Here is an 18361-nt window from a genome sequence, read left to right as displayed (position 1 = left end):
AAGCCGCGGTTCCTTGGGACATAGAGTAATTTCACAGAAGAACCACCTGGCACAGGAGCCCTGTGTTTACTGTTCTCCGAACACCTGCCACAACACCCCACCAGGATGACTTGACTCAGACTGGCTTAGAACTTGTTTACTTTTATTTATTTTTACTCGTACTACAAATAATAAATGATTCGCCCTTATTATTCTGAATTATGTACATTCATGTGTGTCTGTGGGGGGGATGCACATGAATGCAGATGTCCTCAGAGGCCAGAGGTGTTGGCTCTCCTCAGAGCTGAAGTTACAGGCAGGTGTGAACTCGCTGACATGGATGGGCACTGGGAACCGAATGCAGGTCATTTTCAAGGGCAGCAAACCCTCTTTGGAGCCACCTCTCCAATCCCTCCTTCACAACGGACATCATCGTCAATCTACTGTCAATTCTGACCCCTCTACCGCCATGACAGAAGTACAGAAAACTGTTACAAATGACTAGGATTTGGATGTGTCTGCTCTGTCATGTCCCTTAGCATTCAGTATTTGGAATATTATCATTATCTTTAGGCATTCTCAAGTTACCTTTCAAACATCAACAGGGCTTTTTCTAGCCAGAAAATGTATGTGATGTGACATTAGATACAAAGCACAGAACAGTCTTGACAGAAGTATGTGAGCACATAGCACTGTTTGACTTTCACAGGGAGGAGGCATACAGGCTGATCACTGCTTTAATCTTTTGGAATCCAGACATACATATAGACATACAAGATCCTAAACATCTCAGTGACAATAAAGTAGAACTTCAGGAAACTAAAGACACCTACCCTGGATTCTGCACAGAAGGGACACCGAAAGTCGGACAACGAATTGCCGACACTATCATAGTAATAAAGGACCCCCCTGGAGAGATGGCTCCATGGTTAAAGAGCACCGGCTGGTCTGTCAAAGAACCAGGGTTCAATTCCCAGCACCCACAGGCAGCTCACAACCACACTTAACTCCAGTTCTAGGGGATTCGGGCCTTCCTCTAGGCTCCACAGGCACCACCAGGCACACACATGGTGCTCTTACAGACATGCAGCAAAATACTCACGCACAGAAAATAAACCGAACAATCCTTTTCTAAGGACCCCATTAGGAAGGACAAGTGCATGACTGGAATGGCAGTGCAGCCCCAGGAGTACTGCATCGGTGGTACTCTCCTGAGGCGGAGCATGCAGGTCGGCAAAAGACTGTCCCTGCTTCCAGGAGCTAGGAGGGCTTTGGTCTGAAAGCCGCTCTCGAAGACGAAGACGATGTAAAAGCAACAGCAGCAGGATGTTAATAACTGTGGGATCTGGGTTAAATATATGTAGACGTTTTAGCCCTGGAAATAGTTCTGTAACTTTTTATTATTGTAAAATTAAAAAGCAAAGTAGACAACTAAGACAGGAGAGAAGTCAACCAATCACAGTCTGTGGAGCTTACTATGTTTCCAATGAACTAAAAAATTAGTCCCTTGTCTTTTCCTTTTTTTAATGAAAACACTGCAAGTCTGGACACTAAACATTTGATAGTTTTCAGGCTGTTGTTTCTCAGGGTGAAACAGTGGTACCATGGTTATGCTTCGGAAGCCGTTCCTGTTAAAGAGATACATACTGAAACCTTTAGGTGAAATGACGAGAGCTGAGATTTGATTCCGAATGTGGTGAGAGCACTCAGAGAAGACAAGCAGTGGCCCCGATGAAAGGAGAATGACCCCAACAGGCAGTGTTGAAACTGGGTCAGAAGCACAGGGAGTCCTTACTCTGTTATCTCTGCATATGTTTTAAATTCCCCATACCAACATGTTTTAAAAGAGAAGACACATGCGGGGGATCCGAGGCAGAACTGCCTTTAAATTCAGTTATATAACCCTCACTTCTGCGAAGTTTACTAGGAGACTGCTGATCGGACATGAAAGCAAGTTTGACCCCTAAGAAGCCTTGAAGCATTCAGGGCTTTGCAAGCCACGGGGCTCTGCTGCAACCACTCAGCCCAAATGCCACAGTGCAAAAGCATCCAGGGACAGCACCTGGACCGATTAGCCTGGCTATCTAGTAAGACATTGCAACGGCCAGATCTAGCATCCTACAAATAGGACAGGAAGAAGTAAAATGAAATTCCAACCAAGAGGAAAAGTGTGGAAGCATCCCTGCTTTCCAGAGGGGATGGGAACATAAAATCAAAGGTTTTATTTTGTCAAAGATAGAGGGCACATGTCGATGGATGTAAAAACCTGGCACAGGACAATCACATTATATTCTGAATGCTGCTTAGAAAGGATGTTGGTACCAAATAAGGGCGATGACTGGAACAAGAAATGGCCTGTGATCTTCTGTAGAGGATTAGCCCAGTGATGCTATACAGGTTTGACACAGAGGAGTACAGGAAGTGGGGACAGATGGTAGAAATAAAAATGCTGTAACACATATCCACATAAAACAGAACTCTGCCAACTGTTCCACTTTCTCTCCTCCCTTAATCAATGTGTCACCCAGGGCCAATTCACCTGATAGACCATACATACCCTGTATACTGTGATGAGGTCACAAGCACCAAGGATAACAGGCTGGACTCTGTAGTACCGACTTGCAAATTTCTGTTAACTGATCAAAACTTGACCCCAAGCTCAGATCACCTCTCCATCTGCCTCTTAGTGTCCCAGTATCATCCAAGATTCAAGTCCTCCACCTCGTCCCCATCTCCAGTCCGCTCCCTAGCCCTGGAGCGTGGAACCCAATCCTGGGTCCAGAACACTCCTTCCTCCCCCGCCTGTGCTCAGACCCCATCATCTCAGCACAGAGTCTGTGCTGACTGCTCTCCCTCGCAATCTGACAGTGCAGCAGGCAGGGACAGGGAAGGTCTGAACAGATGAAAACTCCAGTTCAGACAAGCTCTCCCCAAGGCAACAGCGGGGCTCCCGTGCCCTCGGGAGTCTGCAGTTTATTCAGAGAAGGAAAGAGCCAAAATGTCTGGTAAAAGAAATCCAGTTCTTTCCAGTCCAGCAGAGAAGGATTAGGACTCTGCTTGTAGAGAAGGGTGGTGACAGTGTGGAGAGGATGTGATGGAGGAAAAGAACGTGGCTTCATTTCTTCACCTCCACGTGGGACTCTTGGACCACACTCACCCAGCCAACCAGTTGCTTCCTGCTCTGCCACACAGTGAGCATGAACCTCTTGCCAAACCCCAAAGGCACCCCTCCCTGCTTTCTGTCTCTACGTGAGCATCTACCCACTGTCTTCCCAGCCTACATGTTCAGCTAAGCAGGGCACTGGCCTTCCAAACACCTGCCTCTTTACCTAACTCCTCTTTAAAATAAAAAGCATGAACCACTGCACAGAACTTGAGGGGAAATTGTCCGTAAACAGACTATTGCAGTATCGCTGCTGTCTTTGGTTTTAATGCTTGATTTGCCCAGTCTCATTATTTTTTGTGCACATATTTTATGCAACCATAATCAAACAAACGTGAAATTTCAGGCTCTGCTGGGCCATCTGGGTTTAGCCACCTGTTTCTCCCTGTTAACCTGGAGCAGCAGGGTTCACTGCTGGGCTGTGTGAAGCTCTTTGGACATGCTCATTCAGGAACTACCCGATCACCCCCCACCATCATCTGAACTCGATTACTATGGGATATCTCAGCCGTATCTCCACGGCCTGACCTCCCAACTCGTCATCTCCGTATTTACTACATTCTGTCTACTGCTCATCACTTTCCCAACCTCCTACGCAAACCTGCCTGTGTAAGAGGACCCGCTCAGTGCGGCAAGCTCTCCTTCCTTGCACTCTGGACTCTTCTCTCCACCAGGCCAAGGGGCAACACGGGAAGAAGCAAGTGGAGTTGGAGCCCTTGCCTTCCAGCAAGTGAAAGGGGAACAAGAGTGTAGAAGGTCCTTTTCAAACTGTGTTTCACGACTTGGGAAGTAGAGGCCAGCTGTCAGCATTTCCTGATGGTGGAAAAACAGCAACAACTCCCTGGAGGTGTGTAGGGCAGGTCATGTGACAACCCATCCAATGGCACAGGAAGCAACAACTGCCAGGACCTAGTGCAAAGAGCTAGATGGACCAGACTCTGCACAGCGGAGTGACCAAAGACAATGGCAGGGAGGGAGGGAGGGAGGGAGCGAGGGAGGACAGACGGACAAGGCACTGCCTCCTGCCCCTACCTGATGTTGCCAGTTTGATCCCCCAGCACTACCTGTGGGTTCCCATGACTGCACCCATCTCTTCTTCGATGCTCACTTGGTTAACTTTAGACTCTATCCAAGGGTGCTTCTGCTTGTGGCTAGAACCTGCCACACAAGGATTCCCCTCAGCTGGTTTCCGGTTGCATCATCTCTAGCTCACTGCTTTTGCCGTAAGAAAACACAGTAACTTCACTGGCTCACCAACCTCCTCTATGGCCCCCAACTTTGCCTAAAATATCCTGACATCTCTACTCACTCTTTTAAAATGGTCTGTAGTTCAACAACTCAACAAAAGCCCTCACAGATGGACTCAGTACTGTACAGCACCATGTTTGTCTAAAAGAAAGGATGTGAATTTTTCACTTTGTAAGCAGCAGGACACCAACAGTCTGTGTAGAGTAAGTACGAATGGGCTCTTAGCTGGCTCAGTGAAACCTTCTTTCTCTCTAGCCTATCAGTCAATCACCTGGATACCAAGACCCTCCACTAGTAAATAGCTCACCTTCTGCTTAGCAAAGCAGGCAATAGGGAAATCTCAGTCCTTCCAGTTACGGACGGGGCTCCAACAGCTGACCTGTTACATCCATGTTCCCAGGACAACAATCTATACCAGGCAAACACTCAGATGAGGTGGAGAGGAGCAAACAGAGGCATGAACACACACTAGAGACAAGAATGGGTGACTGTTCCCGCTGTCTCTCCCTTGAACACATCAGTAGGCCGGTTGTCACTAGCCTCCTAATGAGTAGACAAGGACTACAAAGTAAACTCCCCGGGTCTGTTGCTTATTTGCCTTGGTCTAAAATGGAAAAGTAAACAAAACAACACCACAAATCTTTGTTGTCTGATGCAAGGCTAATAACTGGCTCGCAGCTACTTTAAACAAAGTCGCAATCACTCATTATGCAACAAGCTCCCTAAATGACTTAAAATGTTTGGCTCACAAAGAGCACAAAACAGATGGAATAGTAAAGTCTCTAATTATGAACAATAATTCCATGATAAGATGTCTCAACAGAATCAATAATTGACTAACATCGATTCAAGATATAAATTCAGATTTTGGCAAAAACAAACTAAGGTGGTCTCAACAAGTCCTAAATGTGTTTCTGTTCACCACCAGAGGGAGGGAATGAAATGAACTATCTATTATTGCTGATTATAAATAAAAGACCCAACCAGAAGTGTCTTCAATAATTTAAATAGGCAGTATCTCTTTAAACACGAACTCTGGAGATGAATGACAGAGACTCAACACAGAACACGTTTGGGATCCTCATGAACACAGAATGGCTGCAGGAACTCCAAATACTCTATCTTCACTTACAGCACCCAGAGGGGGAACACGGACAGGCAAATGGTTTCTAGACAATGGTGATAATGCAGTTTCTTGTCAAGAAGGACTTTTTTCCCTGGAAGCTGTCTCTCTCCTTTACAGGACAATGGCCAGAAGCAACCTTCACGGGGTCCCTAAATCTCACACTGATAGAAGGGAACCGCATGCCACTATGCCTGACGCAATCATTACTCACTTGTCAAATGAGCCAGAGTGTGTCTGAAAGCAGGAGATGAAGCTGTACTTAGCCTGCCACTGTAAGCTGCACTCAGAAGCCACTGGCTGTTAGACCCAGGGTGATGGGTATTCTTGTCTGTCAACCTGGCTGCATCCAGAATTAACTAAAACCCCCATGGACTGAACAACTACTGGATTCTTGGACCTTCCACTGTCAGAGTAGCTGGACTACAATCCATAAACCATTCTAAATAAATCCCCTTTAGATAGGGAGGGAGGGAGGGAGGGAGGGAGGGAGGTAGACAGACAGACAGACAGATGGATGATAGATTCATTCTATGAGTTCTACTTCTCTAGAGAACCCTGACTAATACACCAAGTATCTGCTTCAAATTCACAGAGTTCAGAAGACACAGAGCAGTCCTACCCTGCAATTGAAGGAGCCAAGCAGGAAATGTGAACAAACAGTGAATGAGGCAGGCTGAGCAGAAACCACTGAGCACTGCTACAATGTGTGGCCCAGCAGAAACCTCTATCTACACTACCTACAGCCACATGGCTTCAGATTCCAGCCAAGTACAGCAGGCTCAGGAGTAGATAACAGATATCCCTTCTCTAACCGTCATGCCAATACAGGCAGACTAGCTTCGGCTCACACACAGGAATCAGGATAACTTACTCTTATTGTGTGCCCGATGCTGTGCACAGTGCGTTACTCATCTGCTCTCATTTCGATTTTTAAAATAAAACCCTATGGTGGCACTCAGGAGGCAGAGGCAGGCAAACCTCTGTGAGTTTGAGGTCAGCCTGGTCTGCATAGTGAGTTCCAGGGCGGCCAGAGCCACTGTGAGACCCTGTTCCAAATAAATATGCATTAGGTTCCATAAGTGTTCTCATCAGCTGTCAACGAGCCTTACAGAGGAAAACAAGATATGAAACTCCCAAAGGGTAAAGCAGGACACTATCTGCACTCAGGACTCTAAACAAGCTGAAGCCAAGATGACTGCTGGGGTCCTGTGGGGCTGTCCTGTCCCCACGCTCCATCACCACCTGGGACAGAGGCTGAAGGCTCCTAAGTACAGCTGAGCAGTCAGCTAGCTTCCATGACTCACCGCACATTATTCATACCCACGTGCACCTGCCCCTTCCAGGCCACATCCAGACTTCCACGCGGAAAGCATTGAGGAGCGGCACTGAGGCTTAGGGCTCTGCCCTCTGCTGCTGGGCTGACACAGACGACGGTAACAATGGCAGAACACTTAAGCCTCTTAACAGTCTGGCCAAGTCTACAGGGAACGCATGCTCTTTCCACCAAAGCACCTTCAATTTCCGGGCACGCGAAGAAACCTCGGGTGCACACGGCAGCACATCACTTACCAACACCCTTGCATCGCACTTGGTGAGAAGCGCCTGTCCTGGAGCGCTCGGGAGTGAGTGTAAGGCTGCAAAGAACAGCATCCCGGCCTTTCTGAACACACTGCTCCACCTCATCCCAACCCCAACTGATGTCAGGACTGTAGGACAGCTCTCGGAGCAACTTCGTCCTGTCGCTGCTTAATGTCTTCTTTACCCATAAAGCCCCCTTCTCGTGTAAACTTGCATAAAAGCCCGTTCTCATGCAAACTTGTGAAACCTCGGCACTCGGCACACCAGCAGACAAAGACATGAAAGGGTTGATGGATGAGCCACAGTAAGACGGCATTGCTCCATCATTTGTCCCATGAGGTACCACTGGTGTGAGGGGACAGTTCTGACAAATTCTCTTATATAGTTCTACTCAGCTTTAACATGTGAGTTTTATAACAAACAGACAATTTGCTGTTGACATCCATCTTCCATACCATATGCAATCTGTTAGATCAAATTCTAAGAATGTAGCAAAATACAAAAGCACTAGAGGCCTGGCCTGATTGCTGCTCTTCTTTATCCATTCCATTGCCTCGTGCACCTTTAGTTATCACCCTGTTATACACATTTGAGATAGTATTGGGAAACACTTGTGGAACTTTCTCTCCAAGTCATCCCATACTAGATGAGTAGGTCCACATCTTACCAGCATTCATATCTTTAAACTTCTGCTTGAGCTCAGTAGGAGTAAGACGATACTGATCAAGGCCATCGTTCCAGTAAATTCGGTCGAGGACTTGAAGATCTCCTCCAATCAGCCAATCCCCTTGTTCCATAACCATCTAACGGGAAGCAAGAGGAAATGATTTGCTACAACAGAAGCAGGAGCATTCCTCTCAGACAAGCTAAGTGCAGCTTCTATGAGCTGGTCTCCATCTTAAAGGCCAAGCTAGGCTTATGAACATCACTGGAATGAAAGACGCTGAAGAAATATTGTGATATGATGCTTGAATGAAATTATGAAAAGCAATCAAAACCTAAGTGAATGATTATTATTTTTTCAGTTAAAAAAAAAGGCATCCTTCCCGCTGTTATCAGATGCCGGTTAACAGAGTGACTTGCAATCTCCCATCGCGTGCGTCCTCCAATCTCAAACTTCTGACACTGACGATCACTGACAACCAAGTGTATCAAGCTTTGCCAAGCTCACTGCCAAATTCATGCACACGTCCTCAAATTTTATCTGCCCTCACTCACTCACCTTGCCCTACATCTGGAAGTCTGCGGCCTCAGGACCCCCGTTTACAGGATGCAGCTGAAGCCCACCCTTCCCTATATACGTTGGTTGGTGCCTAAATGCACCTCATTTTTCTAAAGCTAATAATCTACTTTAAAACACTAAACAACTGACAGATACTTGCCTTCGATCCTGACATTTCCACACCCAATGCACAAATGAGGCACTTTAAGGAGATGAATCACGTTTCTCTGATTTTCCACAAGAATACAATGTTAAGAGGCCAAAAAATACTAAGCCGCCCTGGTGTGGACTCCCACTGCAGCCCACCCTCACATCTTCCTTGTACGAACACAATTAACACCTTTCCCTACCACTACACTCCAAGAGAACACACACCTTTGTCCAACATGCCCAAGCCCTGTGTTCCAAGCCAGCCCCGAGCTCAGGACCTGGTGCACAGTAAACACATAAGTAAGCTATGTGTTACAAGCTGGAGCACACACACAGCTAAGCACAAGCTCAGCATGCACAGGACTCTGGAGTTAATCCCCAGCATCAATGATTTCAAAAAACTACAAAGAGTCACTGAATAAATGTTTACATGAGCCCAAACGACAAGACCATCTGCTCATTACACTCATCGAAGAACCAGTCTCCATTCTGCAAAACTTCACAGCCCAGAGGAACAACTAACACACAGCCAACGGCCACATTTCAACACGAATGTTACTGTCAGATGAGTCAAGACCTTAATGTAGGGGTGGTTCTTGCATGTCGTTCCCCACTGTCTGGCACAACGCTCCTCTTTCCGGTGCTCAAAGAATTCAGGATTTCGAAGAATGGCCACACGGCGGCCCTCATACACGAGAGCAAATGCTGTACAGCCATCCAGCCTCTCCTTGTCCTCATGCGTGGCTGTCAGGACTATAGGCACCGACAAGTTGATGACACCTCCTGCGGGACACAGAGAGCATGAAGAGCACAGCTCACTCAGTGGGTCTTAGTACAGGCACCTTCGTCCTCAGGACCCAATTCAAGTAACAACAACAACAGAATCTGTTTACAGAGCCCGGGCGGCTGAGGACACTTGCCACCAAACCTGACAAATAGGAGTTCAATCCCTGGAACCCACATGGTCCAAAGAATGAACTGACAGCCACAAGTTATCCTCTGTCCTCAACATGTGTGCTGTGGCCTGAATGACTACAGATGCACACACGTGAAAATACACACGATAAATTACTAACTAGTTAAACACTTTCAAAGAACCAGTGCACTGCCTCTTGAATACCTGGCACAAAAGAATTGGAAGAGCAAACAATTTATTCAGAAAGTTAAGAAAGAAAGAGAAGAAGGGGGAAGAGAAGCAAAGAGATGGGAATGGGGGAAGAGGGAGGAGGGAATGGGAGAGCAGGAAGGAGGGGTGGGGAAGAGGGAAGAGGGGGTGGGGGAGGAGAGAGGAAGGGAAGGGGAAGGGAAAGCAGAGGGGAGGGGTAGGGTGGGAAAAGAGGGGGGAAGGGAATGGGAGAGAAGAGAGGTGAGGATGCGGAGAAAAGGGAAGGGTGGGAAAGGGGAAGGTGGGGATGGGAGAGGAAGGGAGGAAGAATAAAAAAAAACAAAAGAACAACATATATCATATACTAATTCTCATAAGTCATCCAACTATCCTTGGGGAGAATTTTATACAGAACTATAAAAGTAAAGGAAATCATTTATAAAGGAAGCATCGGATGGTCATGACTATCAAAAAATACTGTACATCCCATTATATGAATGAGACCAAGAACTCTATTTCAATTTCAAGAAAAGCTTAAATCTTCGTTGAAAGGAGACTGACACAAATAACGGCATTTCAAGTGGCAAACTGATTATGTATCCTTGAGTATACTTACATGACAAAGGTAATCCAATTTTTTTCTTATTTATTCGTGTGTGTGTGTGTGTGTGTGTGTGTGTGTGTGTAGGTGTATGCACAGGTCAGGGGACGGTGCTGGGTGTCTTCCTCTATCACCCTCCATCTTGTTCCCGGAGACAGGGTCTCTCACTAAACTGACAGCTCAGGAAGGCTGACTGGCCACCCAACTCCCAGGACCCGCCTGTCTCCACTCCTCAACCCCGGGTCACAGTTACACAGGGCCATGTCCAGCTTTTCCATAGGGGCTGCACTCAGGCCCCCTGCTGGTACAGCAAGTCCTCTTACCCACTGAGCCAGCTGCCCAGCTCTCCCCTTTTAAATTACATTTCTAATATAGTCAGAATCAAACCAATGTCAGCTGTCACTGGCCAAGAAACAAAAGCAGTAACCAGTGGCTCTGATTCATCTAAACTGTGTTATCAGTGAGCCCAAGGCACAGTCTCAGTTCTCAGACTGTGACGCTCTACAAGTTTTGCTTTGCTTTGTTTTTTTGAGACAGGGTATCTCTATATAGCCCTGGCTATCCTGGAACTGGCTATATAGACAAGGTTAGCCCCAAACTCACAGAGATCTATCTACCTTTGTCAGCCTGAGTACTAGTATTTAAAGTAAAGGTATGTACCATCACATCCAGCTCTGTGTGTGTGTGTATGTATAAGTCACTATAACATATATGAGCTAGAAAATTAGAATATACTTTTAAATTCCTATTTGGATTTATATATGGAAGAAATCCCACTGTATAGGGATTCATGGACAAAAAAAAAAAAAATCTTTGGACAAAGCTGTCAGCCATCAACAAATCTATCTGCACTTCTGAAATGACCAGGAACAGATAAAGATGGAAGACTAAGAAGTCAATTTGCTCTAAACTCCAAGCTGAATCATTGCTGAGCAGGCAATTAAGGACCACCACTGACTCCAAGGAGAAAAGTCAAAATACAGTATTTAATCTTTACAGAAAACAAACAAAACAGACCCTGAGTTCACAGGCTTTGTAGAGGAATGGTGTGGGGGTGCAAGGGCCCTGGGGGTTACACCCCTGGAGGGAGAAGCTCTCCACAGTACAGGCACTGAGGGAGAAGCGCTCCACAGTGGAAAGGCTGGCGTGGCACAGGGAACAACTGGCTCTTATGACTCACTTTCTGCCCTGATCGAAGGTTTTTCTTCTTCCTCCACAATGAGTAACAATTACAGGAAGGGAAAGGAAGAGTGGAAATAAGATCCATGGTTCATTTAAAGTGTTCAGAACCAATATAGTTCAGTCTTCATGACCACTATCGAGAGGCCATGACTACCTTTATGAAAAGTAACAAATACTGGAAATCACGCCATGCTTCCTCCACACCCAATTTAATTTTAGATGTAGACTGTCTTACCATCCAGAAGACAATCAAAATGAAGGCACTGCAAATATTCCCTCTCTCTCATGAAGCCATTCAGAGGAGTCGCCCAACCTTCCGCCAAAACCTGCACCCACTGCATATCCACCTAGTGATTAGACAGTAAATAAAAAAAACTTATTTCATGTATTTATGAACCCGAGCAGCAAAAAGTTTTATGCATTTAATTTTGAAAGTAATGGAAACAAACATGTCAGCAATGGCTATGGCTCCTACAAACTGAAGAAAGAATATGAACTCTAGGAGAACAAGCCTTTCTTCCAGCACATCTATAATGCATTACCCTCCACATTCTTCCACCAGGGACAGCCTCACCTAGGCCAGGGGTTCTCAAACGTTAATGTGCATCAGACAACCTCTGGGAGGTGTGCTGCAATACAGACTGCTAGCATGGTGGTGTAAACTTAATCTTAGCACTCAGGAGGCAGAGGCAAGCAGATCTCGGTGAGTTTAAGTGCAGCCTGGTGAGTTTCAGGTCAAGTCGGGCTATATGGTGAGAGCCTGTCCAAAGCAAACAAACAAACGCATATTGCTTCACATTCAATTTCCAAGGCAGTGGAAATTTTATAGTTCTGCCAAGTTCCCAGAACTGCTGTCGGGGACGATCTGGAAACTCCATGTTAACAGTCACTATCCCCTTTCGTTGTTGTTTGAGTTTTTTGTTTGTTTTGTTTTTCAAGCCAGGGTTTTGTTTTGTAGTCCTGGCTGTTCTGGAACTCACTTTGTAGACCAGGCTGGCCTCGAACTCACAGAGATCCACCTGCCTCTGCCTCCCGAGTGCTGGGATCAAAGGAGTATGCCACCACCTGGCTGACGGTCACTATCCTAAACCAAAAGATACTTTACACAAATTATTTACCAAAAAATCTCTTCCCCAGACAGACTAACTTCATCTTACAAAGACCATTATTTGCTTAAACCTCCGGACCTGTGGTTACATCCCAATAGAACAGTAAAGAACTGGTGAACTGCATATATCACACATCAATGGCTCCCAAATGAGAAAAGACTAAGCACATGGCCCATGGTGTGCAGCAAGAGTCTCCCATTTATTCCTGAAGCACGATGGCCAATGTGTGCAAGGAAACAGGAAGCAACATGAGGAATTATACAGCCTCAATTCATAAACATTTCCTAAACCCATGATAGCGGTTATTGCTTATCTCTATTCTGGATGGCATCTGTTAGAAGCTAAATGCATGTGTCCCTGCAAGTTTCCTTCTGTTGAAGCCTTAGCCTTCAACATGACTAAATAGAACTTGTGAGGAAGTGCTGTGAATGGGCAGACTGGCAGTGTGCCTTGTGGGTACCATACACTGAATTTGTGAACTCCTGGCCTGAAGGAAGTTCACATTTAGGGTTCTGCAGTCCAACACACCTACAGATATCTCTCTCTTTCCCTTTGCCTGTGCAAACTCTGCTCCTTCTCCATGGCCAGCTGGAACGGCACTGCTTTACACCATCCCTCCCTGACACTCACCCACCTAAGACCAGGTCACACACAGCCATTAAGATCAATTCCTACCAAAGATCTGAACAACTAGGAAGGAGTCTGTCCAGGCCATGCTCAGTTCTCCACTCTCAGTCCTGAGAGGTAACACTTCCTCAAGTGTTCTAGGTTCTTCTTATCATAGAAGAGTTGAAGGAAAAGCCAACTGCTACTCCATATTCTTATTCCTTACCCTTTGTGGGATTTTGCTTGTTTTTTTTCCTTTTTATCTGTTTTTAAAATGTGTATAAATTATACAGTTTAAAATTTCCTAAGATTTGAGAATAAGTCAGTTTCCACTCTCATCCTGCCTAGTTCAACTCAGAAACTGTTAATTGAGAAAGGCACCTAATGATATCATTAGACACAGATATACAACAGAACTATTCTTAATGTGTCCATTTTTCTTAATATAAGGGAGAGTCAAGTGTTGGACAGGAAATTGGGAAACATGTTTAAAGTGGTAAAAGTTCCTTCTAATTATTATGGATTAGCATTTCTTAATGTTTTAGAAACACTCCTTTCTCTCTTATGCCCCCCAAATCTCACATAATCTTTGTTCTTTGATATTTCAAAATAAACAAATGGGAGACTAAAAGCAAATCAAAGTCACGGTAATGTGGGAATATTGTCCCCACTAAACACGCTCTCCGTCCCCGGGAACTGTGATATACACCACAACACCCTGACCTGCTCCTGCCACCCTGACTTCAAACACGGCCACTAAGCCCCACATCCATCAAATGACCGCTCCTCGGAAGGCTGCAGCACTCTGGAAAGGCAACGGAGAACTTACTTTATTGATTTTCAGTGCTGGTAACGCTTCGGCATCAGTTTTCGCCAAATGCAGTTTATTCTCTGGCACATACAGCTCTTTGACTTCATAGGAGGCATCCACGGGGACGATGTCCTTCACAACAACAAGAGGGTAATTAGACATCTGACCCAACAATGCAGGCGTCCCCAAAAGGTATCTTAAGGAAGAAAAATCAGCATTCCTAACAGAAAAGGGGGCTTTAGCGCCATGTTCCCGCTTCAATTATCCTAATGTTAGTTGGTCTACTCCCAAATAACATCCCATACTCAAGAAATCAGCACTATGCCCCATTATCTAATAGGGAAGGAAAAATTCCTAGAACCTTCTATGTGTCAGAACAGGTAACTGTAAATGGAGCTGACCTCAGACGCACTGTGACAAAAATTTCAAACACAAAACAACCCACGTGAGACACTGCCATTTTCCCTATGTACCCTCAGTGCCACTAACGCCATCTTTTTACTCACAAAATGTGTCAGAATGTGTCAACTTCCCTCCCACAGTCATTGAGAACTAATACTTCTTTATTTTTTTTTTGTTTCCACATCCCAAAGTCTCCCCTCTGCCCCCAGTTTCTCCCCTACCCTCTCCATCCACCCCCGACACCACCCCACCCCATCCACCCCTCCTCCACTGTTTCTCTTCAGATACAGGCAGGCCTCCCACGGATATCAGGCGAAAACTAGTACTTTTTGATCCCACATGAAACAGTCTGAACTTCAGTCCAAAGTCTAGGTACTCAGCTATGGCACTAAGACAGGCTTCCTTCCTGCTCATCCTACGTGTACTGCACATGTGAGCACGGGGAGGAGGGGGTGGTGCAGGCACATGGGAGTGTGTGTGAGAGACAGCAGAACCACTTACACCGCTACTAGATCTTTGCAAGACTGGCTCCCAAGACATCACCGTGCCCTAAAGAATCCTAAATGGGTTCAGCCACACTAACTCTGTTTTAATACCAAATCTGCCAGGTCATCTCTACTAGCACACGATATGGAACCAATTGTGGGCTTTTCCTACATGTGTGCAGGCAATACTTTAATACTTTGTTATTCGAAATAAAACAATTCTCAAGAGAATGAAAAGATACAGCCACAGCCCAGGGGAAAGTTTTGAAAAAAAAAAAAAAAAAAGGTTTAGACTGTTATCTAGCATACACAAAGAACTTTAAAACACAGGGGGTAAAAAAAACCCATATTCATAGGCTGGAAGAATGTTATTAAAATGCCCATCCTATCCAATGCAGCCTCCACAATGCCACTGACATCCTTCACAGAGGTAGGAAAACAAATCTAAAAAATACTCCAAACCAAAAACATCACCAACAGCCAGAGAGCAAGTCCTGAATCCACACCTCACAAAGATGCCCAGATGGCATAGAAGTCTATGAAGATACTCAGCATCACACTGTCCCTGCCAAAACGACCACATCCACAGCAGACAGCAGAGCAGGAACTTCCACCCATAGCTGGTGAGAATACAAAAAGGGGACAGATACTACGTAAACCTAAACACATCAAGCCAGGACAAGAGATGGGCTTGCAAACAAGTAAACGAAAGAAGTCCATGTTCAAAGGCATGATGCCTACTGTGCAGCATCAATGTTGCTAGGAAGCTAAAACTTCTATTAAAAGAAGTATTTTTCTTTAAAGCACAAAGCAACAATAATCAATGTAATTCAAAATAAAATACTAATGGAAGAATCAAACTCTCTTTGTGGGCATATGAATATGTGTACATGTTCATATGTGTATGCACATGTGTAAGAGTACACATGGAAGCCAGAGGCCAACATCAGACGTCTTCCTCACTCTCTATCTTGTGTGTGTGTGTGTGTGTGTGTGTGTGTGTGTGTGTGTGTGTGTGTATGTATGTGTACTCACCTACGGGCGTCCTGAGGTCCACACTGGGTGTCTTCCTCTATCAGCCCCCACCTTATTTTCTGAGACAGGGTCTCTCACTCAACAGAGAGCTCGCCATTTTGCTAGACTGCCTGTCAGGTAACACCCAGCACCTCCTTTTTCTGCTGTGCCGGCTTTTTGTGTGGGTACTGAAGGTGTAAACATAGGTCTTCATGCTTGTGTGGAAAGCACTTTTCTGAATGAGCCATCTCCCCAGCTCAAAATCAAAACTGTAAGGACACACCCTATTGACAGTTACCTGCCACAGCTAACAGTGGACTAATGTGTGACGGCAGGGCCATAAGTATCTGTGACCTAGTGACTCCATGGCCATCTTACTTGGGTAGCACCATCTATGGATGTCTGCACAGCATGCCTTGTCTAAGGGAAGAGCTCAAAGTGGCACCTGACTGTATGTGGTTCTACAGCAAAAGAGGAAAATAATAAGGCTAAATCACATGCCTGTGCCAAAAGAGGCACAGGAAGACCAGGGGTAGCTGTTTAAGCAATCCCTATGGGGGTCTGAGAATCTAGAATTAGTGGCCTACAGCTCTATCTTCTCAGATACTCTGCAACCACAATGAGGAAAAAGGACCAGCACAAAATCAGGTAGCAAAACCTGGTTTCTCCTATGGTTATAGTCAAGGCCTGTGACTTCTCATAATAACCCAAGAGTAAGTAAAACTACACATTCAGGAAAAGAAATAATAAAATCAAAACCCACAACCAGGGACCACAGCCAGCTTGGCCCCGCGGCATCATTCCTGGAGCCTAGCAGCATTTCTCAGAGTCCTCTGTCCCTCGGGTGCCCCACTAAACAAGGAGGAAACAGGAAGCGTGTATACAAGGCACAAATTGCCCAGCACAACTCTCCATAAACCTCTTCCTAGTCCTTCCATATTTCATAGTAGAAAGCTATTGTTGTATTTAATGGGGAGAAATACTATCTGAACTCATTAAAGAAAAAAGTAAACCAAGCAGCCCAGCTCCTCCAGCTGCTCCAGCTGCTCCAGCTCCTGCAATATGACTTGGTGGATTTCACATGCAACCATGTATTCATAAGGTAGGCTTCCCCACATAAATGAACCCATGCCAAAGTGGGTACGTGTCAGCTCTATGGGGAGGGGGGGACCCACGACAGGTCAGCAGTCAGTTTATATGAAATGCCTGACTTTAAGAACTCATCTAAAAAGGAAAATCACATACAGAAGGAAAAGAACAATCTAGTCAGATAAGCAGCTTAGGCGCTGCTCTCCTGTGTTTACTTTAAATTGGAAAGGGGCAGGTGGTAGGATTTGGGAAAGAGTAGAAGAAAATGTCCTATGTCCCACTCAACTGTTCTTCGCCGTGGTGCACTACAGGGCAAATGGCCTGTCAGCAGTCTCTGCCAAGCCCATGACACTTCAACTGAAAAGTGAAAGTCCGGAATCTACTTTCCCTGAGGGACAGCAGGGCACGCAAGCAGCAGCTACACACACCCCTCATGATCAGCTGGACACCCAAGGCCTCAGAGTCACACTAAGGCATACATATTCTTAGCAGGTGCAAAATAAAGAACTGAAATCCTCTACACAGGGAAATAAATGCTAAGAGTGACCAACTATAGGAAAGGTCAGGTACTCACCAGGCTTCTATAAGGAAGAGTATAGTAAGGCTCACAGAAGGGCACAAAAGTCACTAAACTAGTTACAAAATTTAAGGGACACACTTTCAAACCCAAATGAGACAGAAGGCAGCAGGAGCCTGTAAGTCAGTTATTTCTGATGTTCTTACTGCTGTGAAGGAAGAAAGGAAGACACGAACATTTTTTACCTAATACTCTGTGAACTGTTTCCAATTTTTTGGTTTTGTTTTTTGTTTTTCAAGACAGGGTTTTTCTGTGTAGCCCTGGCTGTCCTGGAACTCATTCTGTAGACCAGGTTGGCCTTGAACTCATAGAGATCCACCTGCCTCTGCCTCCCAAGTGCTGGGATTAAAGGCATACACCACCACAACTCAGCCTGTTTCTCCAGTTTAATATACAGCCTTGACAGGCTTCCTCTCCTCACATCCTGGTTCCTCCTCTTCCTCAACCACTTAAAAAAAAATCCAGACACTCATGAAACAGCATGGTGTCTGAACTGTGGGACCAACAGAAATACTCCCTCAACACACTTCTAAAGGCTTCAGGTGGCCTGTGCGTTTGTCCAAACACCTACCTGTCAGGGTAGAAGAACCTATCGCTACCTGCCCCCTCCACAGATGAGGGAGCTGAGGTGCAGCAGCTGAACAACCCTCTACACTGTTTCCAATGCACTCAGCACACCAGTAACCAATGATGACAATGACGACACTCACTGTGCTGCAACGCAGAAGGAGCCACCCTAACTCCTGATGTCAGCCGTTAACTCACAGACTTCTCCGAACACTCAAGGCGGGTACTATTATTAGTTCTACTTCACACATGAAAGAAATGAGGCCAGAAACGAAGTTATTTTCCCAAGGCCATAAAAAATCAATTGATATGTGTTAGAATTGGAGTTTCAACTCCAAAAGTGTCCT

The 18361-nt window shown here is 45.5% G+C and overlaps 1 protein-coding gene across 2 annotated transcripts in view; it reads right to left on the bottom strand.

Moving 5' to 3' along the window:
* The window catches only part of Papss1 (3'-phosphoadenosine 5'-phosphosulfate synthase 1), a 73566-nt gene that overhangs the window by 24072 nt on the left and 31133 nt on the right, over window positions 1-18361 (bottom strand). For both annotated transcript variants that reach the window (XM_052730443.1, XM_052730444.1), the window contains exons 6-9: window positions 13899-14012; window positions 11590-11701; window positions 9044-9249; window positions 7762-7897 (exon numbers count right to left, since the gene is read on the bottom strand). In XM_052730443.1, coding sequence (XP_052586403.1) covers window positions 7762-7897; window positions 9044-9249; window positions 11590-11701; window positions 13899-14012 — 568 coding nt within the window. The remainder of the gene's footprint in view (window positions 1-7761; window positions 7898-9043; window positions 9250-11589; window positions 11702-13898; window positions 14013-18361) is intronic.

This window comes from Peromyscus californicus, unplaced genomic scaffold (assembly GCF_007827085.1).
Source record: "Peromyscus californicus insignis strain IS unplaced genomic scaffold, ASM782708v3 Scaffold_9__1_contigs__length_137607984, whole genome shotgun sequence".
NCBI lineage: Eukaryota > Metazoa > Chordata > Mammalia > Rodentia > Cricetidae > Peromyscus > Peromyscus californicus.
This window is presented reverse-complemented; position numbering and strand designations above follow the sequence as displayed.